The sequence below is a fragment of the Dipodomys ordii genome, unplaced genomic scaffold, assembly GCF_000151885.1.
Source record: "Dipodomys ordii isolate 6190 unplaced genomic scaffold, Dord_2.0 Scaffold95, whole genome shotgun sequence".
Taxonomy (NCBI): Eukaryota; Metazoa; Chordata; class Mammalia; order Rodentia; family Heteromyidae; genus Dipodomys; species Dipodomys ordii.
The window spans coordinates 6,042,593-6,069,289 of record NW_012267311.1 but is presented as its reverse complement, the minus strand read 5'-3'; the positions used below and the strand labels follow the sequence as shown (position 1 = coordinate 6,069,289).

Here is a 26,697-nt window from a genome sequence, read left to right as displayed (position 1 = left end):
CGGGTCTCACAGTAATTGATTTCAAGCCATTCCTTCTAGAAGATGTTAGGGAGCGCACTTGTGGGTACCACCGGCTGGGGCCTCCTCTGTGGAGTAGGTAGGAATGATGGGGCATCTGGCCAGCTCCCTTTGGGCCTGTGATCAGGGCCTTTGCAGGGTTTTGTAGGTTTTCTTGGTAAGTTTTTTTCTCCTAATTTCAAACACCCCTCTTTTCTCTGTTCCCTGGCTCACGGTATTATTTATTCACTTATTAATATATTCTATATTGTCAAAGATAAAAAACAAACTGGGCCAGCTTCCCTCCCCTCCCTCCTTTCCCCTTCTCCCTCCCTCCCATTGGAGGTTGAATGTGATTTGAGTGCATTAGGGGTTATGAGAGATTCCCCAGCAGGACCTCTGAGACCCTGTCCTGTCCTCCCTCAGGTTTGGAGCACACTGTGACTACTACCTGTTCACAGACTGGCAGTAGGTGACCAGGCTTGAAAAAGCAGAGCTGTCTCCTAGTTAAGAATAAGAGACAGATGGTTGAAGCATTCAGGCCTGGAGGCCAATGGGCAGGACACTCTGCATCCTAAGAGTTTAAGATTCCTGAGGAGGGCAGAATGAGAGGCCTCTAGCCTCTTTGTCTTTGCAGGAGGAAGATGAGCAAGGAGACTTTTGGTCACATGATCTCTGGCCAGTACTGCCTCCATCAGGGAGACATGAGTGAAATCTGAAGTGCTTGTCTGTGTGGTGGCAGCTGTCACATTACAGCTGCCACCCTCCCCTCTGTCCTCCCCACGGGCTCTGTCCAGTCCTGGCTTCCCCCAGTGCTGAGTGAGGAAGCTCGTCTGGCAGCACCACACAGCTGTCATACCACATCAGTTGTAGGTTTCCAGCCAGGGAAAACCTGCCAAATGCCAGCAGGTGATATACTTAACAAAACACTTGGGAAGGGAGCAATGGTTGAGACATAACATAAAGGTGCTCTTTCCCTCTTGGCTTGGTAGTTGCTGCCCTATGAAAACATGTCATTTTTCTGAACTCTGAAATCAGACTTTTACCAGAACCTTGCCATAGAATATTCTGTTTAGGGGTGGTATCAGAAATAGTGAATTGTGAGATAGAAGTTGATTCTATTGAAAGACACTGGACAATGTGGAATGAGCCATCCTCTCCTGTGGACTTGATCTGCTGACTATGAATCATTCATACCAGATGTCAGCTAGAAATAAGGTTGTGTGTGCCTGTGCTCATGTGTATATGTTCTTCCCTAATGTATAACATCTGCACAGGGTTTTATGGTTTACAAGTCCCTTTTATATCCTTTGTCTGGTTTTATTTTATAGCAGCCCCGTGAAGTTGATATTAATATTCCCTACTCCACTGAGACTGTAGCGGCTCCACAAGGGCAGGTCTTTCATGAAAGACATGAGCAGGCTCGTGTGAATGGCAGGCACAGAGTTTGAACCTGTCTCTTTTGGTTTCAAAATGTGCATATCCATAAAAACTTTTGACACTGCACCCAATACCTGAGATCAGAGATGAAGTACCTAGGGTCTGACCTGCATTTGCATTTGTTCTAACATGAACAAAATCAATGAGAGGTGGGCCTGAAAAGAATACCTACATGCCTGGTGCTTCTCATTCGTTACTCACTGAGTTGTCAGTAAAGTTACTGAAAGTTACTGAAGTTACTGTTGTCAGTAAAGCTCTAAAAGAGATAAGAGGCTTGTTAGGGTCACGGGCTTGGAAGGCAGCCAGTGGAGAGTCCAACCCAGGTCTCATGGAAGCTTTCCACTCACTCATGTTACAGTGTCACCATAATCATATGTAAACATGAACGTCAACAATGATTGGGTAACTGAGGTCAGTAGGACATCTGTGAGACTTTTTTTTTTGGGGGGGGGGTCCAGTCGTAAGGCCTGAACTCTGGGCCTGGGCGCTGTCCCTCAGCTCTTCAGCTCAAGGCTAGCGCTATACCGCTTGAGCCACAGCGCCACTTCCGGCTTTTTTCTTTTTGCTTATGTGGTGCTGAGGAATCAAACCCAGGGCCTCATGCATGCAAGGCAAGCGCTCTACCACTGAGCCACCTTCCCAGACTCGAGGTCAGTAGGACATCTAAGTCTGGTCACTTGGCAGATGAGAAGCTGCCAGGGACATGGGTTGCTATCCGGGGTCTGCTGGCTGCTTTGCTAGGTTTCTACCTCACATAAGCCTCCTTGTTGCTGGCTGGCTGTAGGTCTTTGGGATGCTCTGGTGGTTGGTCTCAGATCTGTAGTACCAGCTTTCTGTTTGGTGGGGAGATCTCATATTCCAGAGTGAGTGGAGCCCCTTCCTCCCAGGCATAACTGAATCTCAGGCTCACATCTGAAATTCCTTAGTTCTCAACAGTGTGTCCACATTCATACTCCTAGTTATTTTTAGGTGGGAACTTCCTATTTTCTGTTTTATCCCACTTTGGCCTCCCTGCCTAGCTGTGCTTATACCTTATGTCTGGTAGTAGTGTTGGAGCTGCCTTATTTTTAGCTTGGCTTGTTTTTCTTCCTGTAACTTCCTTTTTCTTCTGATTTAGCACATGCAAATACACACTCGGGCATCCTTCCCCATCCCACCCTCAGTGTACTCATTGGGTCATAAGACAATCCAAAAGACAAATGTTAAAGCCCCATCTCAAAAAGGATAGATAAATAAATAGGAGGTGTCTCCAGCAAATTTCCAAGATCTCCTTGTAGCACAGGCTCTTGCTTGTTGTTTTCTTAACATTTCTCTACCTGTCAGTCACCTCATCCACCACAGGTTTCTGGCTGAGACACTCACATGCTTGCCCCTAATAAGAAATGCTTCTGACATTCCTTGAAGAGAAAACCCACTATCATGTGTGGGTGGGTAGCTGTAAGGATCTCCAGCCAGCATTTGGCTGCTAGAGGGCCTGGGTGTGAGAATGGGAGTAGGTGTGTGCACGTGTACAACCCCTTGATTCTGTCTCAGGTGCCCTTGGCATTCAATTCCACTACAGGAGTCCTACAAACACTTGCCATTAGATAGACCATGTTGGTGTCATTAGTTCATGTATACCATCCTGTGTGTAGTGGCCAGGTACAAGTGAGAATCCAGCCCAAAATTTGACAAAATATAGCCATGAGGCAATGAGACTTGCCCAGCCTCCAACTAGGGATAAAGTGTGGGGCAGGAGTTCATACTTGCCCCATGGCTTCTTTTAGAAGTCTGTAGTGACTCTTTCCCTTCTGCTGACATGATCTGCTGGCCTGTCAGTATTTAAGCAGATGACACACTTACCTAGCCTCCAAGAAGACTGTATATGTAGGTGAGAGCCTACTCAGTCTTCAGGGCAGACTTGGGCATCTGTCATCTTCTCAGTCCCTTAGCCAAGAGTCACTTTGGGAGACAGCCTCCTCTGTGCAAGCCTCAAGGGGCTGGCCTCTTTCATCCTGAGCACACCTGCCTTCTCAGGCAACCTGTTTGTTTCCATCCAGCCTAGGTTGTTTTTTTGATTCAGGATTTCCAATGAGATTTGGGCAGTGGGATTAAGTTGATTTGAGACTTAGAAGAAATAGTACCAACCCCCAGGAATTTGAGGAAGCTTTGTGGCAAAACCATGGGTCCTGAGGAGCAATTAGATGTATCTACTAACGTTACCACATTTTGTGGGGAAAATGTTACTGTTTGTGGTGCTGAAACTGTAACTACAGTTCTTTAAAATGTATCTTAAGCCAGGTACTGGTGGCTCAGGCCTGTATTCCTAGCTACTCAGGAGGCTGAGATCTGAGGGTCACTGTTCAAAGCCAGCCCAAGCAAGAAAGTCCGTGAGACTGTTACCTCCAATTAACCACCAAAAAAACAGAAGTGGCGCTGTGGCTTAAGTGGTAAAGCACTAGTCTTGAGCTGAAGAGCTGAGGGACAGCCTCCAGGCCCAGAATTCAAGCCTCATGACCGAACAAAACAAAACAAAACTGGCGCCAGTGGCTCACACCTATAATCCTAGCTACTCAGGAGGCTGAGATCTGAGGATCACTGTTCAAAGCCAGCCCAGGCAGGAAAGTCTGTGAGACTCTTTATCTCCAATAAACCACTAGAAAACTGATAGTGGTACTGTAGCTCAAACAGTAGAGCTTTCGCCTTGAGCTGAAGAGTGCAGGGACAGTGCCCAGCCTAGAGTTCAAGCCCCACAACCATCCAAAAAAAAAAAAAAAGTGTCTTCAAATCCAGTGGCTCTTTGAGTGGCCAGGATATTGTTTAGGGGTCTGTTATAATTAAAATGTTCATCTTGGGGCTGGGTGTGGTAGAGCACATCTGTAATCCTAGCGCTAAGAAAGCTGACACATGAGGGGAGAGCTACATAGCGAGACCAAAGCCCAAATTTAATTTGCTTCAAGTTTGTAAACATCATATGAAATGGAATTTGTTTAGAAATTGCCACAAAGGCAGAGACTTGATCCAAAGCCAGCCCCAGTATTCAGTGCATGCAGGAGTTCCATTGAGAGGAGATAAATCCCAGCTCCCATACATAGCCTCCATCGTCAACTCTTCCTCCCTAAACCTCAGTTTTCCCAGGTCCTGGGGTTAATATAAACTCATTGGATGATGCCTGGCTTACAGACATTCAGTGCTGTAGGAGCAGTACTAGAGTGTAGTTTTTGTGTGCACACATTTGTAACACTTAAATACTTATTTAAGCTCGTGCTTATAATCTCAGCACTTGGGAGGCTGAGGCAGGAGGACTGAATGTTCAAGGCTAACCTAGACTACATAGTGAAACTCCCATCTCAACAAAAGTGGTTGTGAGGAGAGCAAGAGCTCTGAATAAGAAAATTCAACATACATATGATTAAAAATGAAGTCAGCCTTCAGAGACCAGAGTTGTTAGTAACGTGTATTTTTAGCCCCTTTTTTACTTGCTTACAAAAATAGGTATCTACATCTTGATGCACACATCCCTTTCTACATAAATGCTCTCCTAGCCACATAATTTGTCCAATGTCATTAGTTCTTTTAAATGGCTCTATGATGTGACTATAGCCCAGTGTATCTAGTCATTCTCCTATTCAGAGCCACATCCCCATTCATTTATTTCTGCATGTGGGTCTGGGTATTTTTAGAAATAGAACTTGGGGCCATACGGTGTTTAGATTTTGTTAGCTCTATCAATTTTACCTCTGAAAAGGCCATTTTCAGTTTATACTCCCTCTAGCAGTCTGTGAGTACACTCCCTTCCTAGAGTACACAAATATTGTAAAAATATTTTTTTCTGTGCTAAATTTTGAATTTTCAAAACAAACAAAAAAAAAACTGTTGTTCCTTCAGCCAGTATTTTCAGAGCATCTGTGGAGCCAGGTTCTGTGGTAGGAATCGCAGGGGATGTGTCAGGATAGATTAGACTTGAACTCAGCCCTCAAAAGTAGGGTGGGAATGGGAGCTGAGCATGCACATTGCTAGAAAGTGACAGACATCTCAGGCTCCCAAGGATGGAAATAGATGCCAGTGACAGGTTTGGATTCATATTTGAGCCTCTGCATTGCCTCTACCAGTGGGGGTTTGTGATGGGGGTGGGGCAAATCAGAAGAAAACTGGAATTGACTCTGGGGCAGCAGCATTTCAGGCTGGGTCATTAGGGGCAGCCATATGGAAGGGGTCGCCAGTGGGGAGTCCATCTCTGCTTAGACTCCTACAGTGCCTCAGCTTTCAGGTTCCAGAAAGTAGATTACACCTTTCACAGAGTGGAGTCCCTGCAAGGAGGGGGCAGGGGGGGGGGAGAGGCATGCATGCACATGCGCATGTGTGTGTGTGCTCACTCACGTGCACCAGTCCCAATCTTGGGGCTTGAACTTCTTTTGCTCAAGGCTAGTACTCTACCACTTGAGCCATAGCTCCACTTCCACCTTTTCCTGAGTAATTTGTTGGAGATAGTCTCAGACTTTCCTGCCTGGGCTGGCTTGGGACCTTGATCCTCAGATCTCAGTCTCCTGAGTAGCTAGGATTGCAGTGAGCCACTAACACTCAGCTCTGCAGGACACTTTTTTAGGCCACTGAGGAGGAGCTGTTTTGTTTTTGTTTTTAAGAGGCTTCCTTCCACATAATTGGTGGGATACTACATGGAAGGTATAACAGCTATTGGTAGGGAAAAAGCCACTTGAGCAGGGTGAATCATCAGTGGCTCACACTTAGGAGACTAAGATCTGGAGGATCAAGGTTTGAAGCCACCCTGGGCAGAAATATTCACAAGACTCCATTTCCAAAATAACCAACAAAATAGCTAGACTAGAGGCATGGCTCAAATGGTGGAATCCCCGTACTAGCAAAGGAAAACGAGTGAGGTAAGTTAACGATAGCAGAGGTAACTGTGGACTTGGAAAACAGTAGTGTAGAATCATAAACCCTTACTCGGGATCCATGCTGGTTTCTTATCTCCTGATCTTGGCAGTTGTCTTGTGAGGTGACAGATGCTTGAATTGGCAAACTGGAGATTCGAGAGCAAGTGGGTAGATGAGTCGGTCACTGGTGTAGTCCAATGGTGAGCCAAGGTGTAGTCAGGAGAGTCAGAGGTGTAGTTACCAAAGGTAAGAACACTGATGTCCCAATTCAAAGGCAGTCATTCAGGAGAATTCTTGTTCAGGGGAGGATCAACCTTTTTGTCCAATACAGGCCTTCAGCAGATTGGTATGGCCAGCCTCCCTGCGGGGAAGCAATCTGCTTTACCTTTTCTATCAATTTAAGTGTTGGTGTTATCCAAAAACACTCCTAATAAAACATCTAGAATCGTGTTTGACCCTATTATATCTCTCTATATTCTGAAGACCAGCCAAGTTGACACTTAAACTAACAGCCTATACAGAAAAGCACAGCTTTTGATTAAAGTGGAGCTTCTTACTAGGCAGGGTTCTCAGTGTACATGATGGCTAGATTTTGGAACTTGCTACCAGGTGGCTGGATCCTGAGGTTTTATGCTGATGGATGGGTACTCTTATATGTATCCACTTTCTCCTTCAAGTGCTAGAGCTATATATAGCAGTGGAATAGGAAGAGATATGGGACCCTTAGACTAAGGGACTCTAGAGTCAGAACAGTCCCAAGGTCATTTGGCTCAGTCCTTCTTACCTCAGCTGTGAGGTATCTACCCAAAGGATCAGGCACTTGGCCAATGTCACACAGCTGGTGAGCGGAGAGGCAGACTGGTCCCCAGCCAGCAGCCTCCTCATCACTACCCAGAAGGCTGAGGTTGTCTATAAGCCCCTAGGGGGATTAGTTCCCCCTTGTGAGGAAGACTGGACAAAGAGCTCACTAGATCTCAGCAGGTCACTTCCACTGGGCATCTGTACTGGACACAGGGCATGATGCCAGCAACAGCCTCTCAGCATGAGGCAGTGACTCCATGACTAGTCACAGGTGTTCAGGAAAGTTTGACCACTGTGGCCAGAAAACCTGGTAGGTGAAAGGGACGGCCCTGGCTCTGCTGGGGAAAGTGGTACACTGCATCTACCTCGTGGTTAGCTTGTAATCACTGGCTTAGTGCCAGCCAGACTAGGACTAGTAGCATGTGTCAACCACCCTGTGCAGCATCCAGAATGTGATGAGTTCCACCCTTATGGGCAGCTCTCTGCCTCAGACTACTACCCTTTGATTTCTTGCTGCCTGACCATAAGGATGCCTGGAGGTCCTGCATATGGACCTCATCAGCTAAACCTGAGGACTGTGAGGGATTGCTCTGAGATGGCTCCATTCATCCCGACTGATAAGCAGACTGTCAACTACAGGCAGGAAATGGCTTGGAAAGTCTGATATATTCCAGGCTTGCTTCCCTTTCAGACTTCAGTTCATATTGTTTCTTCATTTATAGTGAAGCCAAGAGTGCACAGTTGACCACACAGTTGGAGTGTGGGCTTTGGAGCTTGTCTACCTCTGTCCACCACTCGTTCTGTGGCCATTCATAAAATGACAGTGTCTAAGCTGGGCACCAGTGGTCCACACCTGTAATCCTAGCTACCCAGGAGGCTGAGAACTGAAGATCATAGTTCAAAGCCAGTTTAGGGTAGGAAAGTTCATAAAACTCTTATCTCTACTTAAAAGCCAGAAGTGGAGCTGTGGCTCAAGTGGTAGAGTGCTAGCCTGCAGCATAAAAGGTCAGAGACAGCACCCAGGAACTGAGTTCAAGTCCCAGTACCTACCCACACACACACCCACACACACCCACACACACCCACACACACACACACACACACACACACACAGAGCCAGGTGCCAATGGCTCACACCTGTAATCCTGACTACTCAGGAGGCTGAGATCTGTGGATTGTGGCCAGCCCAGGCAAGAAAGTCAGTGAGACTCTTATCTCCAATAAACTACCCCCCAAAAAGCAGAAGTAGAGTGTTCAAGCACTAGTCTTGAGTGAAAAGAAGTTCATGGACAGCACCCAGGCCCTGAGTTCAAGCCCCAAGACCTGCACCAAAAAAAAAATAAAAAGACTGTGGATAAGGTACCTCATATTGGTTTTTAAGAATGAAATGAGAAACCAGATACAGTACACTTGGCACAGATGTAATGTGCTCAGTAGTTTTGAGAGGGCATTACTATATAATTTCTGGCTGAGTCTTTCTTCCTCTGCCTGACCACTCCTGAGTAAGCCACATACAGTGTCAGTCAAGGGGTTGCAAGCACCGCTGCTACCCCAAGCCCTACTCTGAGGTTTGTGAGAACATGCAGATAGAAGAGCTCCATAAGGAGTGAGGTCCCCACAGTGTGAGATGAGAGGGGGAAGCCTTACCGGCATGACATGCATGGTCTTATTACATTAAAGAGTGGCCCCTCTGGAAGTCCAGCAGATGGGAAGATTGCATCTGTTGTCACTGACCCTCCACAGCCCATCGGTACTCGGAAGGAAAGCTGGACATACATCTCGTTTGTAAAAGCTGTGGGAAGGCCCTGCTGGGCTCTGGCCTCTGCCTACCAAGAAAAGCCAGGGATACTCACCCTCTCAGGGTTGGCCCAAAAATATAGTGGCATCATCCCATACTGATTTGGCTCCTGTCCCTATCCTCATGGTAATGCCAGTACCTCCATATTTGCTAGCCACCAAAGTAGATCATGTGATCTACTTCTGTGCTCACCATTCTCTGAGAACCTGAGCATCTTGAAAAGGTGGAGCCCTAAGTGTTTGAAGGGTCCAATCTTGAGGTCATCTATGACTGAGTACCACATACTGCCGTGTTTTCCACTTAATGGATTTGTGTATGTGTGAAGCACAAAACCTGATTTAAGGAACCAGGCCACCTTTGCCACTTTTCTGACCATTATTAGTCTGTATTCCTTGTCTTGGACCTTCAGCCTTCATAGCCTGGTTCCATCTCTTTTAGTAGCCAATTCTCATCCTATGTCATGAGCACATAAAGCCACATGAATTATTTAATTTCTATCTCAAAATCCAACTTTCCTCTTTCCATGACTTAACTCATTTGTCTCACCTCAGCTATCCTCCCCCAACACACACCTTAGTGCGCCCATGCATGCAAACCTTCCTGTTCTTCCTGTGCGTGTTCTATCTACTTCTGTGCATGTTCTATCTACCATTCTGTTTGTGACAGTAGGCTCCTATGGTTTCCCTCATTTTGGGGGCTCTGCTTACATGAGGACTTGGGATTCTGAGAAATATCACCCCTTCCCTGAAATGTCCAGTCCTCTCTGGGACTGTACTTTCTGCCTCCACCCACCTGTCAACATGTGTACCACTTGAAGGTTCTTGGAGCTGGTCAGAAAGGGTTAGCCAAGATTAGTCTCTACAATGTTTTAGACTCCATTTTGACATTATAAAATGCACCACAAATTGAATATCCAAGATGCTTGGGACTGGAAGTTTTTCAGGATTTCACATTTGGGAATAATTATATGTGTATAATAAGATACCTTGACTATATTATAGTGTAAACATAAAACTCACATGTTTTATGTAAGCCTCAGTCTGAGGATATTTGTAAACAGTATGGTTTTTTAATTGTTGTTTTCGTGTGTGTGTGTGTGTGTGTGTGTGTGTGTGTGTGTGTGTGTGTGTTGTCATAAGGCTTGAACTCAGGGGCTGGGTACTGTCCCAGAGCTTTTTTTGCTCAAGGCTAGTGCCTTTACCACTTCGAGCCACAGCTCCACTTCTAGTTTTCAGCTGTTAATTGAAGATAAGAGTCTCACAGACTTTCTGCCCAGGCTGACTTAGAACCTCAGTCCTTAGATCTCAGCCTCCTGAGTAGCTAGGCTTACAGGTATGAGCCACCAATGTCCAGCTTGTATACAGTAATTTTAAGGTGCCTGCTTCTTGACTGCAACTCACACCAAGTTAGGTGTAGAATTTTTCACATGTGATGTCATGTCATCTCTCAAAAAGGTTTTAATTTGGGTTTTCAGATAAGGGATTACTTCATCTGTATTACTCTTTTCTCTGTGTCTTAAAGATGAGGAGGAGTACTTTAGTCCTAACACCTGGGACAGTGCCTGACTCCCCACTGAGCTGTTAAATGGACTGGGAATGAAGGTATTATCTCCTTTGAGACAGTGAAACCCATCTGCCTACTTCCCTTAACTGCAGAGCACAAACAGTGAGTTCAGCTCATTGAGTCTCCACGGGGACTCAAAACTAGAGTGGCTTCTAGCTGCCCAGAGGCCTCTGCACGCGAAAGCAGTCACTGGAAGATGCAGTGACGGCTGGGCTGAAGGACACAGCAGTAATGGCACACAGCACCCTCAAGCTCTGCACTGAGGCCCATGTGGCCTTTTAAATCATAGGAAAGCACATTTGTTGTCATCAGGTGTGCAGGCTTTGTCTGCCCCCTGGTTCTTCAGGCCAGAAGAGGTCATGAGAAGACCCTGTCACTGGACAGATAGCTGAGGAATGGGAGAGCACACTGAACTTCCTGGTTCCAGGCACAGGCCTTTCCCCTGCTCCTGGGCTGAGCATAAAAGAGCAAGCAATACAGGTTTACCAAGTAGTGACAGGCCTGTGCTGCTTCTGGGATCCATTGTTATTTGTCCACATCCCTGTTTCTGCGGAGTCCAGCCTCTGTTCACACTGGGGGAAAAAAGATGACAAAAGGAACCCTGTCAGTCTGCTGGCTTTTAGAAAGCTCTGGATAGAGGAGTTGGTGAGGCCTGCATATGTAGATCTGCTGCTCTGTCCTTTCTGGCCTACAGTGTTTACCCCAAAGGACTTCTGTTGTCCTGAGGTCACTGTAGCCTCCAAGGAATACCTGAGCTCCGATGCCTGTTAAAGTACCCCAGTTAGGAGGAAAGGCTTTCTCCAGCAGATGTTTGAACAGTTCAGATCGGGAGAAAGCCCTCTGTCTCCCCTTTGATGTGGTACCCTGGCACTAGACTAGTTTTCAGCTGCATGTCTAATTATGAGCAGCCGCTTACTGCTCCTGTGGAGTTCATCACTCTGTCTGAGGTGCCGGATATACTTTTTAACACCTCAGAGGTCTGTCTGAAATAGATACCCTGCCTCCCAGAGATTCTGACAAGCTGGTAAAAGAGATGTCAGAAAGCCTCTGGGAGAGACAGGAAGGAGCCCTGATCTTTGGGCCCCTTTTCCTTCTGTAGACCTCAGTTTCCATATATGTTGATTATTGGACATACCTAAGACCTCCCCCATGTTTCCTGTTACCCACAAACAATGATCCTGAGCTCAGATCTCACATGGAGGTGCTATATTGATAAAGCAGCAACTGAAATTGGAAGTTCTGGACCCAGAAACAGAGAAAGCTCAGAGGTTGGGGTTGAAGCCTTTTCATTTCCAATGCAGGGTTAGCCTGCCTGTCAGGATTTCAGTAAGCAAGCCTCTGAGGTTCTGGGGGCTAAGGAGAGTCTTAGAGGTAGAAAAGTCTTAGTGATGGGGTTCCAAGGAAGCTCCCTGGCAATGGCAATTGAAATAATAATGCAATTCCCAGAGTGCTTTCTTTACACCATGTACCAGACTTGATATAGAGCTAGAGGAGTAGCTCAGTATAGCACTGTCTTTGTAAGCACGATACCCTGAGTTCTAACCCTAGTTTGCTCCTCCCCAAAAATAACAGCAACAATATGTGATGGTAAAACATTTGATGTGTATAGATTCACTTAGTCCTCATCACATTGTTCTAATGTGGATGTAGTTGGTCCCCCTCCAGAGATGAGGAAATTAAGACAACTTGCTTCAAGACAAGCAGTTACTAGAGTCAAAGTTCACACCAAGCAGTGTGTGATATCAGTGTCTTTAGCCCTGGCCCTGTGCTGTTTCCCTGACAGCTCCTGGATCTAGGGCCTCCAGGTCAGACAGTCTAGTCCATCTTTCCAGTAATGCGGCCCTTCTTGACCCTGGCTGGGACTGAACCTTGTCTACCCACAACTCTGGTGCTGTCTCCCATGGCTGGCCAGCCGTGGAGGAGAGGTCAGATAGCTGGGGATACATGGCCAAGTGTGCCCACCACTGGCAGTGTCCTGGTTTCTTGGGCTAAGAGTGACATCAGGACCTAAGAATGGAGGCCTCTGTGGGCCACACATCTCTACTGAGCTTGTTACCCTATGATTTGAGAGCATTATAGATTGCAAGACAGGCCTCACTGGGAAAATTAGAGGTGAGGAACCTACAAGCCAGCGTCTGTCATTTCCACTGAGGCTCTGACACACCTGTGCCATCCTCCCCTGTCCTAGGGCAGCTTTTTTTATATTCTTAGGGGTAGTGTCCTTCAGATTTAAGGCCACTCAGAAACCTTCCTCCTCATGCTAGTGGCTTCATCTTCCACTGGGTGCCTGCAAACTCCCAGCTCCCTAAACAATTATGTACATATTGGAGCTTCTGGTCCCTTGGGCCTCATCTTATCTCCTTATCTTTCTGCCACACCACTGTACATAACCTCAAGCCTAAATTCTGTAAAGCCTCCTCAGATTCTCACAGCTGAAAGCACCTCCTCATTCTTAGATGCAATATCACATAGCCTTATGTATATACTGGGTGTCAGTGCTACTTGACTGGGTATGGGACAGATGGTGGTGCTGCCAGAGAAGGCTGAGTATATCTAAGATGCTAGCCAAGCTTCCTTCTCCTATTTCTTTTTTTTTTTTTTTAACCAGGGCTGAGAACCGAACCCATGGCCTTGCGCGCGCCAGGCGGGCGCCCTTCCGCTGGGCTAAACCCCCAGCCCTCCTCCTATTTCTGTCCCATCATTACCAAATGATTTCCCAGACTTTACATAGCCCTTGAACAGGGCATTCCTGACCGCTGGCCCAGGATATATAAAATACCTTAATGTGAATCTTAATATAAGCTGTAGACTACATGTTGTAATGATGGTTTATCAGTGTGCCATGATGGTAGAAGGGTGTTCATAATAGGGGAGACAGCATGTTCAGGGGCAGAGAGTACATGGGCTGTCCTTGCCTTAGTGCTTTAAAATGTAGTCCTAATTTTGTTTGGGGTGTGTGTGTGTGTGTGTGTGTGTGTGTGTGTTGTCACTCGTGGGGCCTGAACTCTGGGTCTGGGTGCTGTCCCTCAGCTCTTCAGCTCAAGGCTAGTGTTCTACCACAGTGCCACTTCCAGCTTTTTCTGCTTATGTGGTGCTGAGGAATCAAACCCAGGGCCTCATGCATATGAGGCAAGCACTCTACCACTGAGCCACCTTCCCAGCCCTGTTTGTTTTTGAAAGAAGACAAAGTTGGTAAGTACAGGGCCTCATTGCTTGTAGATGGGGGACTCTAAACCCCCATCACACCCTCAGGAGATTGCTGGTCTGTCCCAGCTCATCCTGGCTTGCACTTTGCTTCTCTCCATATCTCCCTTCCCTCCATCATCCCTCAGATGATCACCCACTCTCTCCATGCAACACAAGACCTCTGCTTGCTGCAGTCTGTGGACAGCATACCTTCCAGCCCCCCTGGTAATGTACCCAGGTGTATTCTTAGGGTCCCTTCAAGTTCTAACATTCTCTGATTCTTAAAAAAAAAAAAAATGCCATCTTTTCCTGTTCTTTCTTCATGTTTTGTTCCAGTTGAAAACATTTTTACTTCAGAGGTCAACAGAAATCTGCACCTTGTCAATTTAATGTTTCTGCTTGCTGCCTAAGAGGCAGGAAATCACAGCCTGCCACCTGATATTAAAGGTTATTTTCTAAAATGTGTAGATGGTGACATCCAGATAACTTGTGACTTAAAATATAACTTGTGACTTAAAACATATGGCCTCCAGCTTCCCTTTTAGGTCAGTCTTGGGACCAGCAACAGTAGACCTAGATAATAAGAAGGACAGGCTTGATTATTAGGCATGGGGCAATGATGTTTGGTGAGTTGGCCTAGCACAGGGACCCTTGGCTTGCTGGGGCCCTTGGCTTCCCTCCCAGGAAGGAGGCTGTTCCCTAAATGGTGCACTTACAGGGACAGGAAGCTGTTTACAAAACACAGCTCTTAAGATCCAGGCTGTTTACTTTCATGTGTTCCTATCTTAATTACATTTTTTTCTTTACTAGTGCCTTTATTCATTATTTACAACTTTCAAAAATAATTATACAATAATCCCTTCTGCTCTACACAATAGCTGTTTACCTTCCTGGGGCAGGTTTTCAGCTCTCTCTACTCATGCATGTCTGTGCTTACAGTATTGCTGTCAGTAGGGTTCTGATATTAAGGACATTATGTGCAGTGCTGGTTTTGAGCAAGTCCCAAGCAAAGAATAGAATTCCCTTTTGGGTACTGTTCACATTGCCCACGTCTTTTTTAGAAAGCTTGTATTATACACTTACTCTCTCAACACATAAACAATTTAGTATTTTACTTTTTAGTTTAGCATAATTTCATGCACACTTTCCCATGTAACTGCATTATCTTCCGATTTATCATTTTAATGACTGCTTAATATTCCATCCAGTTAACGTGCCATAATTTACTTAACTGTTCCCTATTGTTAGGGCCTTAATGAAAATCTGAATTCATGTAATACAGGGGGAGGCTTGTTTTAATGATTACCATTACCGACATCCTCTGCCTTAACTGCATGCCATTACAGCTCAGCTTTGGTGAGGCACAGATGCTTCTGGAACAATAAATCCTGCTTGAGAGGTAGCACAAGTCCCTCTGATTTAATAGCTAATCTACTCACAGCACATGTTTTCCTTTTAGGCTGGTATTTATGTAGAATATCTGTCTCTTCTGAATATTGTATAATACTAAACAATGCATATTTGGTGTTTTCTTCAGGTCCTTTATCACTGGTGTCAGGGTCTTTCATAAATTAACTGGAATTTGGTGGTAAAGTAGTGTCTGGCTGTCAGTTCTCATTCATCTTTTCTACCTACATTCACTGAGTACCTAGAGCTCCACTCTGTGAGGAGTAAGCAGGTTGCTCCAGATAGAAGTACATTCCATCGCAATGAGCATGAGAGGCACTGTAGAGAGCCTAAGGTTGCTCTTTCTGCTTGTGAAAGAGGGTGATGAGGAGGTGGTTTTCCCTGTCATTGCTTTAACAGCTTCACCCCAATGTCCTTAGTCCTCTGTCACTGGCCTTACCATTCTCCCCAAAGGAGGTGAGACCACTCTTCAGACCTGGGGATGGGAGGCAGTGCAGCAGATGGTAAAGACTCCGGCAATGCAGTGTGAAACAGATCAGATTGTTGAGTACATTAAGCAGCTTACAGTTATGTATAATAACTGGACCTTAATTAAGAGGAAAAAGTTTTGCCATTTTGTAACTCTTGCTTTCCCTTTTCTTCTTCTTCCCTGGAAGAAAAAAAGAAACGTTGTGTTCAATACTAATAAATGATCTCAGTTCACCTGAAGGACCAATGAAAGGTTTTGACAAAATATGAGGGTACGTACACCTTCTCCTAGATGTATTATAAGTGGCCTGGGAACTGTATAGTCAGAGATCTTTTTTCCTGTTTATTCTAGAGAGACAAAATGTTGGGGGCAGAGGTGGTGGTGGTGGAGGGCAGCAGTCTTGTGGCTTGAATTCAGGACCTGCACTATTCCTAAGCTTTTTCACTCAGGACTAGTGCTCTACCACTTGAGCCACCACTTGAGCTCCATCCACTTCAGGTTTTTTAATTGGTTAATTCAAAATAACAGTCTCACAAACTTTCCTGCCCAAGCTGGCTTTGAACCATGACTCTCAGATCTCATCCTCTGAGTAGCTAGGATTACAGGTGTGATCCACTGGTACCCAGCTGAAAGTAATTGTGTGTGTGTGTGTGTGTGTGCTGGTACTGGGCTTGAATTCAAGGCTGTGCACTCTTGCTTAACTTTTTTGCTGAAGGCTGGCACTCTGCCACTTGTGCCATACCTCCAGTTATAGCTTTTTGTTGGCTAATTGGAGATAAGAATCTCAAGGAGTTTTCTGCCTGGGCTACCTTCAAACCTCAATCCTCAGATCTCAGCCTCCTGAGTAGATTTACAGGTGTGAGCCACCAGCAACTGGGGAGGAAATAAATAATTCTTATTTGCCAGATAAAGTATTTACTTTATGGCATCCTGTGTATTAACACCCCTCACCCCCTCTGCCTCCCTTCCCCCCCCCCCCCGCCATTTCCCTTTCAACAGAGAAAGCAAGCTACAGGCTTCTTCCTAGCAGGGCAGGGCAGACAATAGTACCTTCGTTCTCTTTCACTCTTCATATGTTTAGTATCTATTTTTGGCAAAGGATCATAGTTGTGGGATGGTAATATAGTTTGTTTTTAAATGAATTTATTAAACAATATTAATTATATTAGTAAATAACAACCCAGGTGGTACTCAAAAAAAAAAGAGAAAGAGAAGTGAAGTCCATATGTGATTAAGAGAGGTTTGGAAGATACCAGCATAAAAGTAATTAAAGCAACACTAAAGATCACCACACAAGCTGGGCACCAGTGGCTCACGTCTGTAATCCTAGCTAGATATGAGGATCATGGTTCAAAGCCAGCCCGGGCAGAAAAAACCATGAGACTCTTATCTCCAATTAACCACTAGAAAACTGGAAGTGGTGCTGTGGCTCAAGTGGTACAGTGCTCGCCTTGAGCTGAAGAGCGCAGGGATAGGGCCCAAGCCCAGAGTTCAAGCCCCACAACCAACCCCCCCCCCCAAAAAAAAAAGATCACCATACAACACCATTGGCTTGGATTCCACCAAGGCTTTGGGCATGTGAGGTAGGCTTGGACCATAAAGCCCAGACCAAAAGTAGCCCTCATGCTCCAAATGACTAATGTCATTTGAGTATTAATCATTAATCAGCTGTTCTTCAAGGCCTATAGTAAAATGATTTTCTGCCATATCTTTATGCCATTAGAACTTGGTTTAGGGACTAGATATGGTGGTATTTGAGAAGTAGAGACAAGAGGATCATAAATTTGAGGCCAACCAGGGTAAAAGTGACCAACACACTTCCTCAAAAACAAGTTGGGGACTGTAGCCTATGGTCTCTGGAGAATGGAGGAGGAGGAAGATTGCAGCTCAAAGTCAGCCCTGGCAAAGTTAGCTCAGCTCCTAGCTGAAAATTTACTCAGAACAAATTCCCAAGTGGCCTGTATCTGTGAGGGCCCCCTCCTCCAGTTCCCTAAATTCAACCCTCAGCACCCCAGGCAAGGTGAGGGTGGGGGGAAACGACCCCAGTTTGGGGAATATTTGATTCAAGCATGCTTGAAAAGCTGTCCCTCTCATGCCCCCTCACTCCTTTTGTACCCGTCTTTCCTCCACTCCCTCACTGTCTTGAACTGGGAGCTTCAGTACAAGTAGACAGGGACTGTCTACACAGTGAAATACTACTGGTCAGTCTTGAAAAATTGACATATACTGCAACACGGAAGAATCTTGAAAAACCTTGTACCAAGTACAATAAGCCTGTCACAGAAGAACATGATTTCATGTGTAAGAGGCCGCTGGAGCTGTCTGATTCCTAGAGACAAAATACAAGTCCCCCTTGACAGGAGGTTCCAAGGACGGGGGAAGGGGAAATGAGGACTCAATGGATACAGAGTTTCAGTTTGGGAAGATGAAAAGGTTTAAGACAGTTAATGACTGTGGTTTTACCATAGTGCAGATGGACTTGATAGCATTGATCTGTGCCCTTAACAATTGGTAAAATGATTAAAGTTGTTACATATATGTACCACAACCAAAAAAAAAAAAAAAAACTGAAGTAGGAGTGGGGCATGGTGGGTCACACTTGCAATCCTACCTACTTGGGAGGCTGAGATCAGGAAGACCATCGCCATTTGAGGCTAGCCCAGGTAAAAAGTTCACAAGACCTCATCTCCTGTCATCCCAACTATGGTAGAGAAAGTCAATAGAGGATGGCTCACCACCTTGGACAGTCCAGATAAAAGGAGACTGTAAAAAATAACCAGAGCAAAAGGAGTTGGAGGTATGGCTCCAGTAGTAAAGCTCCTTCCTAACAAATGCAAAGTCCTCAGTTCAAAATCCAGTATTGGGGGGGAAAAAAAACTAAAATAACTAAACTGGGAGCTACGTGTAGTGGGGCATGCTTGTAATCTCAGCCTGAGACAAGAGGATCATGAGTTGGAGTTTCATGTAGGCTACCTAGCGAGAGCCTATCTCAAAAAAAAGCGGAGGACGTTAAAGGAGACAATCAGCACATTACTGTGGCTCATCCTGTTCCTCCCACCAGGAGCACCATTGCTCCTGCTACTACTTGCCAGAGCTATCAGTAGAGATGCAGCCTCTTTCCTCCTCCACCTTCCTCCAGGTCCCACTGCTGCTGCCCCCAGGTATCATTTATTGTTTCCTGGAAATAGTGGGCTTCCAGAATCAGCCTGGACAGTGAACTCTCCTCAGGCCCTGCACAGGTAGTACTCGTGATCAAAAAACAAGTGTCTCTGTTTGACCCAGAAGCACCTAATTTTAGTACCCCAACATCCATCTTTCCAGCCCCTACTGCCTTTCCTGGGATAAACACCAGTGGAAATGCCCATCCCCTACCTAGGACCTCTATGAAGCCAGTATTGCCCCCCAGCTCACCCTGGAGCCAGACTATAGAACCCCCTCCAGAAGCTCACTCTTCCTCATTCAGAAGTGAAACTGGACATTACTTCTAACATAGCCACTAGATATGTTCTGTCTGCTTAGAAGATAAGCATGCTCTGGGAAGAGAGAAGCCAAGGGAGGCATCATTCAGGCTTCCTAGAGGAGAAATAACAACCTCATCTTCTCAGGAAAAAATTTTCTTTTCCCTTTCCCTGCCCTCTTTGTTTCTTTTCTTCTTGATGGTACTGGAGTCTAAACTTCTTTTTTAAAAAGTTCTCCCCATTATACTTGGGTCAGCCTGAACCACAATACTCATTTACACCTCCCAGCTGAAGGTACATGTCACCATTTCCAGCTTATTGGTTGAGATGGATTCTTGATAGGGGGATAGGCTGGCCTCAAACTACAACCCTCCCAATCTCCACGAATATCTGAGATTACAGGCATGAACCACTGCATCTGGTCTCTGCTTGGTTCTTTCAAATGAATCTGAGCTGCTTGGGAACTGGAGAATCATTTGGCCTACTCTCCTTGTACATATGTGGTCTGAAAGTCCAGACTGCAGGGAAGACCTTCTTCAGCTGTCAGGCAAGGGTGCTGGGTGGGTTGAAAACACACCTACAAATGATGTTCATATCTGGGCCCTGCCCTTGAAGGCAGGTGAGCAGGTGGATGGAAGCAGGGTGCTTTCCAGGGCTGTCATTATATGAAGAGCCTGTGATCCTCATGAGCAACCCCTTCCCAGAAAGTGCAGAGATGATGCTTCTAGGTACAGGGGTTCCATGAATACAAGAAGGGCCTGTTCCCCTGCTGGCCTCATCTCCTCAGCTTGCAACTCAGAACTCAAGGCTATTCCTTGGCAAGGGTTCCAGGTAACATCTCCCCTTTCTTTCTTTTTGCTTGCAGAATTCCAGAGGCAGGAAAGTGTCCGGTCCCAACACAAAGGCATCCAATTGTACGACACCCCTTATGAGCCCGAAGGCCAAAGCATGGACTCAGACTCGGAGAGCACGATGAGTCCTCGACTGAGAGAGAGCAAGCTGCCCCAGGATGATGACAGGCCCGCTGATGAATATGACCAGCCATGGGAGTGGAACCGGGTCACCATCCCCGCCCTGGCAGGTATGAGCTGTGAACCCTACTCAAGGTTCTGGCTAAATGGGATGTGTATGAGGTGCCAACTGATCAGGGTACATGCCAGGACTGTTTGACAATCCAGTTGGGCTGTCCTTTTTCCTAGTACTGATTGGCCCCTCAAAGATGATGTGTGTGGGTCCCTAAGGGAAGGGAATCTAAGCCAAGGAGAAACTCAAGTCTAACATCAGGGTCCCCAGCCCAGTATCTTTATCTTCAGAGATGTCTCAGATGCTTAGAAACTCCAAGAACCATCTGCAGAGCTGCTGATGGGGCCCCCATGGTCCCATCCAGTTATATGTGGCTTACAGAATTGCTATGTGTTTCACTCAGCTGTGGTCTGGGCCCACTCAGTGCTCAGGTGTGGGGTATATCCCAGTTAAGCCAACCTCCTCTCTCCTCCAAGACTGCTCTTCCAGAGTCCAGGTATCCATCACAGTACTCAACTCCCATGGCCCTTTCAGAACATGTGGTCTGGCCATATGTAAGCCATAAATCCTTACTTAACTCATACTATTTGATTCTAATTCTCTTCCTGAGAATCAACGCCAAAGTTAATGTTCTAAAATTCAGAAAAAGTATCTTTTTATAGTCATGCAAAATTGGAAACTGAGTGTCCCAGGATTGTTTCAGTGAGTGTTTGTGCGATTGATATGGTAGAATATCATGCTGCCACTCATAAGTGATGTTTAGAGCTTATAATAATGTAAGAAATGCTTGTGTTTAATATTAAGAAGTGGAAAGCCAAATGCCAAAAGAAAGACCTTGAGTGACAGCCTGCCTGGCAATGAACTCCATGAAGAGAACCTACTTCATCACATTTCTTTATCCCCAGCACCTGGTCAAGAGCCAATGAGTAGTTTTGTGGCTGGTTGATGGTCCTTAGTCATGCCATATTTCTACTGTGTATTTCACAGCCTCTAGATCCAAGAGAATCCAAGAACTGCCCCCTGGCACTGCTCCTACAGAGCTGAGTGATCCAGGGGTAGAAGGAGTTTGCTTGCACTTTGACTCACATCAGTTTGTTGGAAGAACTGAAGGTGTTCAGGTGGCAGCTTCCCTGGACACAGAGGGCCCCTGACATGAGGAAGGGTGTCATCTTCCCTGTCCCAAACTAGCCACCTGCAGGGGAGACCCAAGTCTAGTCTGGCATTTTACTTCTCACTCACTCACTTCCCATGCTACTGGCTACATTGTATAGTAACCTGGTAATTGGTTAGAAATAGAATGGTCTGCTCCCATTCCAGTGTGAGAATCTGTTTTGCAAGATCCTGAGTGATTTGTGTAGGCGTTCAAATGAGAGGCACTTCCCTGCAAAACATCCCTCTCAGAAGATGTTAAGACAGAAGTTGCCCATTTGTGCCTAAAGGTGGTGTAGAACTTATGAACATTTAGTTGTTTACCATGGATCATAAGGTGTCAGGCAAAGCTATCTTGTAATAAGCCCCTCACGTATTCATTCTGATCTTGGTTTTGTGTCACTGAGTTACTGTCTCTTTTATCTTTATCAGTCACATATTAAGGCTACTGATGGCAGACATTCAGAATCACCTCCCTGCCTTTGTGTCATCAGTCTCCTAACTTTGCACATCCCACTCCAAAGTAGATGTTGAATGTGCTTGTCGCAAGCAGCTTTTGGTTCTGTTCTAATTCCTGGGGTGGAAGAGGAGGAGACTCTGTCACTCAAGGCAGTAGGATGCTGTGAGCACCTGCCTTTAGTCACTTTCCATTCCCAAGTGACTGTGGGATGTGAGAAGAAAGGGTCACTTGTCAGGTAATAAATAATGCATTGAGACAGCTCCATTGGCTTGCTAAAAAGCATCACCATGGCTCCATTTGTCAACTCTGGAGTGTGACTGCTCAGGAATGAAGGGGAGAATTTCCATCTGAGTCACCCTTGGTGTGTAAGTGTGTACATGCATGAGAGAGATGGTGGGGGGAGGGCTGGTGTGTGCATGAGTGTGTGTTGTGCACTCATGCTGCAGCCAGGCACTGGTGCGGTCAGGAAGAAGGCAGTGCTAGCTAGTATGAACTTATCATTGTGGTTACCTGTTGGAAAAGTCCCTTCCCCCGGTTTTTCTCTGCTCTCAAGCGAGCTGTCTGTGATGAGTTCTCACATATGGGGTACAGGATCTATTGTCATGGAGTGACTGTGTGGGATGAAACTGGCTGGGAAAATTTGTTGTTTTTTTCTTTTTTGTCCCTTCATATTTTCTGAATGTTCATGTTTAGCTAGACTAAGGAAGCCTGAGCAGGGAACCCTAGCTAGTCCTTTCAAATTCTCAAATGGCAGAAAGTGTGAAAGACCTTCGCAGGGCCCAGCTTAGTGGTGAGCATTTCTGTGAGATCTAAATGTGTGCCATTAGCTTGCATGCTGGAGCAGTTGGCAGAAGCTCAACCGGCACAACAGGTCGGTCTGCAGGCAGCTTTGGGGCCAGGGATGGAAGCATACCTCATCCCTCTGTGGGGACCCCAGCATGCTGGTGAGAGCCAGCTCTCTCTATGAAGCAGAGATGCTTTCTGCCCTGCAGAGTGCTCCACTGCTTGATGATCTTGACAGGAAGCCCTTCCTGGCTAGGCCCCAGAGCAGTCTATGTGAGGAAGTCAGCCTCCCCTCTCTGTCAGGCTGGGTACCCTTGTCACTTTCCAGTTACCACACAGCATTCAGAGGGTGTAAATGTACTTACTTTCCTGGAAATGGAAGTCTTTCCCTTCTTTCAGAAGTCCACAGTCCACATTTCATTAAGGATTTAGAACTAGTAGGTAAGAAATACTACCAGTTCCCCAAAAGAGCCCTAGATAATCCCTGCTTCTCTTTCTCAGGATGTGACAGTGGCCTGTACTAGAGTTTCAGCTCCAGGACTAATGCCAGGTCAGGTTACTGATTTGTAAGGCATGAGCTGCAGTCCCTTTTTCCATAGAGTGCTGCTAGCTCCCCTCAAGCTGCTGGCCTCCTCCTCACGTAGCAGACACCTGCCTTCTGGAGCTGCCTAATCTGGTCTGTTCCCCATCCTACAGTCTTACAGCAACAAATTCATGAAGGGAGAAAGTTGGTTTTGTTGGTTTATCCTCCCCTACCAGGTATAGCTCTGAGCCCCCAGTGACACTTGCAGCTCAAGGAAGGGGGCGAGAAGCCTCAGATGATGTCTCTCTGGGGAAGATGGACAAAGAGAGGGTTCCAAAAAGGTGGATAGGGAGTGGAGTGGCACAGATCTGTACTCTGCACATCCCTGAAGGACCCTGGATTGCCCATGTCCTGTGTTTCATTCACTGAGACAGGAGACCAGCAGTCCTCACCCAGTTAGGAGCATCCCCTCAGGAGTGTGCATCAACCAAGCACCTTCCTCATCATTCCTGTCTCCCTTCCCATGAGGTCCAAAGAGAAGGCAAGACTTGCCCAAGGGCCCACAGCCGGTCAGCAGCAGAACCAAACATGGAACCTTCCAGGTCTACTCCAAAGCACACACTCATCCAGATGACACCAGACTGCCCCATGCCTTCCAAGATACTGCATGAAGTATGGTTTGGGCCTGTAACTCCACAGTCCCTAGGGAGCAGTTTGGGGTTTTCCTCTCCCTATTCCTCTCCCTATTCCCTTTGTCCTTCTGGGCAAACTGAGGCAGAGGAATCAAGCAACTAAAGACTTTGCAACAGAGCCAGTCTGGCTATCCAACATAAGAGATAATCAGAGGTTCCTTTGCATATAGCGAACAGAGGTGAGATCTACTTCTGTAGGAATCTAGACTTGGGCCTAAGAAGAAATAACCACAGTGCTTGGCTGTAGATGTAGACGGCAGGGGAGTGTCCAAAGGGTACCTACCCTACAGGCCCTTTTGAGAAAGAGTACCTCATTTGTGACTCAGCATCTGGAAATTTGTCTGCCTTGAAGGTACTTTTAAGACAGTGCCCTGGGCTCCAACAGCCAGCAAGCGACAGAGATGCAAGACAGACATATGACTCAGGCATATGACGTATTTTGCTCAGCAGTTATTTTTGGTTCTTAACTGTCTCCCTCACTAGCTCGTTGATGGATTTCTCTGCCCTAGAAAGTTTAGGCCAGTGTGTTTCTCATATCTTGTCCAGTGGGGCAGGAGTCAGACAATCCCATGTGCAAATGCCAGCTCCTCCATCACTAGCTTCAGGACCCCTTAAGTTCCCTGAGCCTCAGTTTTCCTACCTAGTAGAGTGGGGACAGTCACAACAACACTTGGCACATTGGGCCTCTGTTATGATCCAGGAAAATGACATTGTGAGCCCTAAAGAGGCAGCAGGAATATGAGAATTGTTGCTGGAAACAATTAAAAGCTCACTAAATTAAAGTTTAACTTAATATAAAAATAGGACTGCAAAAAGAGGCACTTAGCAGCCACAGAGGCCCCATTTACAAAGCTTGCTCCCATTATGCCTAGCAATGAGAAGCAGAGACAGCCTAAAAAACACATCTACTATGGGTTCCAAGCATCTTACCCAAGCCAGTGGTCCCAAGTAAGATGGGGGTCTCCTCTGCCCCCTCTGCATTCTAGGAATGACATGTTTCTGATTGTTTAGTTTACCTACAACAGGGGTCTCAAACTTGAACTCCAGTCAGAGCCACCGGCTGTCAGTGTTAAGCTAATTGCTTAGTCTCACCCCCAGAGCTGCTGGTGCTGTAGGTCCAGAGGAAGCTGTGTGAATTTGAATTCCTCATAAGTTCACAGCTGATGCTTCTGCTGTGGACCTGGGGACCAAGTATATACCACGTATCAGGTGCAAGCAGGGGAGTCGGGGGGGGGGGGAGGAGGTGCAAGTTTGGCTCAGGTAGTTTCATGACTGGTCCCTTTCCTGCCCTTCTCCTGGATTGGGCTGGCCCCTGCCACACCCCATACATGTTTTATTCTGGAGCAACCAGGTACAAACTTGTCACTTGTCACTGCTGCAACAGTGTACGTCAGAGCCTTGTCAAGTAAGGATGAAAAGCCAGAGAGAGGGAAAGTAATGTCCCAGGTATGTCTGTTTCCTGAATAGTTGTGAGTCACGTCAGCCAGCTCGGTGGCCTGATTTTAAAGTAATCCTTATAAGTGGGGGTAGGGCAAGAAGGGAAGGTCCCTGACCAGAAGCTAATTTTCATTGAGTGCTATTTACAAACCTATATAGATTAACCCTGTGAAGCCCTGCCAAATGAGTGCCATTTCACGCCATTTCAGCATGTCATCACACGCTGAGTCTCTGAGGCTCAGAGAGGGTGAGCAACTTGCCTGCAGACACAGCAGGGAATTGAGGCCAGTCCGACTGCAGAGCGCTTGGGTGTTCACTGCAGCATTGATGTCTTAAGTGGGGAAAGGTGGGTTTGAGCATGTCTGGTGCTTGAGTGATGAGTTAGAAGTAGTTCTTTTTGCTTGCTCTTTCTTCACCTTGCTCCTTGTCCATATCAATGTAGATGATATGCCGATGTGTGCTTCAGGCACTGTTCCATACTTGCTCTCCTCACCTGACCCCTGAGCCCATCTTCCATAGTCGTAACCTTCTGCAGAGTTCCACAGGAAATCTCAGACCTGGTCATGGATCTTCCACATGACCATTCTCAGGAATGCTTCCTGTCTCCCTCATAGCTTCCCAGAATGCCTTGGGCCTGTAAGGAAATTAACAATTGTGTTTGTACAGGGAGCTTTTTGCTGTGTAATGAATAACAGCCATAATTAATGTTTAACACGTGTGAGCAGCAGGTCTGCCAGGGGAAAAGGGTTTCTGTGAGAGAGCTGGGCTCACTCACTTCCTTTGGCTAATGTGTCACTGAGAGACAGGTTTTTCCAGTTGGTTTTTCTACTTGACGTATGAATAAATTTAGTACCTAAAAAAAGAAAAGAAAAAAACATCAGCATTTAATAGCTTTGTTTCATCTGCTAATTACGTTGAAAGAAATGTCCCTTCCAGTGACTTTGTCTCCTGTGTAGTAAGAACCCAAAGATTTGATAGAATATCTTTGGCCAGCCAGAACTCTGTGTTCACATGGATGGAGGCTGTAAGCTCCATGAGATCAAAGACCCTGCCCTGTTCATGTCTTCCTGGCCCTCACCTCCCCCAGTGCCTGGCATATAATGAGCACTCAGCTGCTTGGGAAGTTGCTAGTGAGTCAGGTCCTGGGAAAGCCAAACCCCAGTTGTCCAGTGCTAGACTTGTGGCCGGTTTGCTGTACACTGTGTCCTCTCTAGCTGGTAGCTGTCCCACCTCTTATTTGAACTTTTGGTGTGAAGCTAAAGGTGTGTCTGCCTGTTTGAGGATTGGCTGTGAGCGGAAATAACCATATGAGTTGGCCAGCATGGGCTTGTCCCCTATTGTTGCTCCTGACTGGCACTACAATTCACAGTGGGCAGTGACAGAAATCCACAAGTACCCAGCCTACTCTGAGTGGGTCTTTAGGCTTATAAATGGAGGAAAATCCCAGGCTTTAGGATTCTTGTGTCTGTGGAGATTTGCAGGTAAAAGGATACTCACTAGGCACAAGCAGGCCCCAGGTATATCTGACAGGGGAGCCCTGCCCAAACTCGGAGAGGAGCTCAGGGCTGTGGCCATGGTCTGGATTTAAAACCTGCCTGTTTCTTCATCTGTACAAGGTGACAATAAGCACTGGGAGT

General features: G+C 46.3%; 1 protein-coding gene across 1 annotated transcript in view; it reads left to right on the top strand.

Moving 5' to 3' along the window:
* Shb (Src homology 2 domain containing adaptor protein B) overlaps positions 1 to 26,697 on the top strand; it is a 149,742-nt gene that overhangs the window by 89,259 nt on the left and 33,786 nt on the right. Inside the window, exon 3 of the mRNA XM_013026553.1 lies at positions 19,859 to 20,074. Coding sequence (XP_012882007.1) covers positions 19,859 to 20,074 — 216 coding nt within the window. The remainder of the gene's footprint in view (positions 1 to 19,858; positions 20,075 to 26,697) is intronic.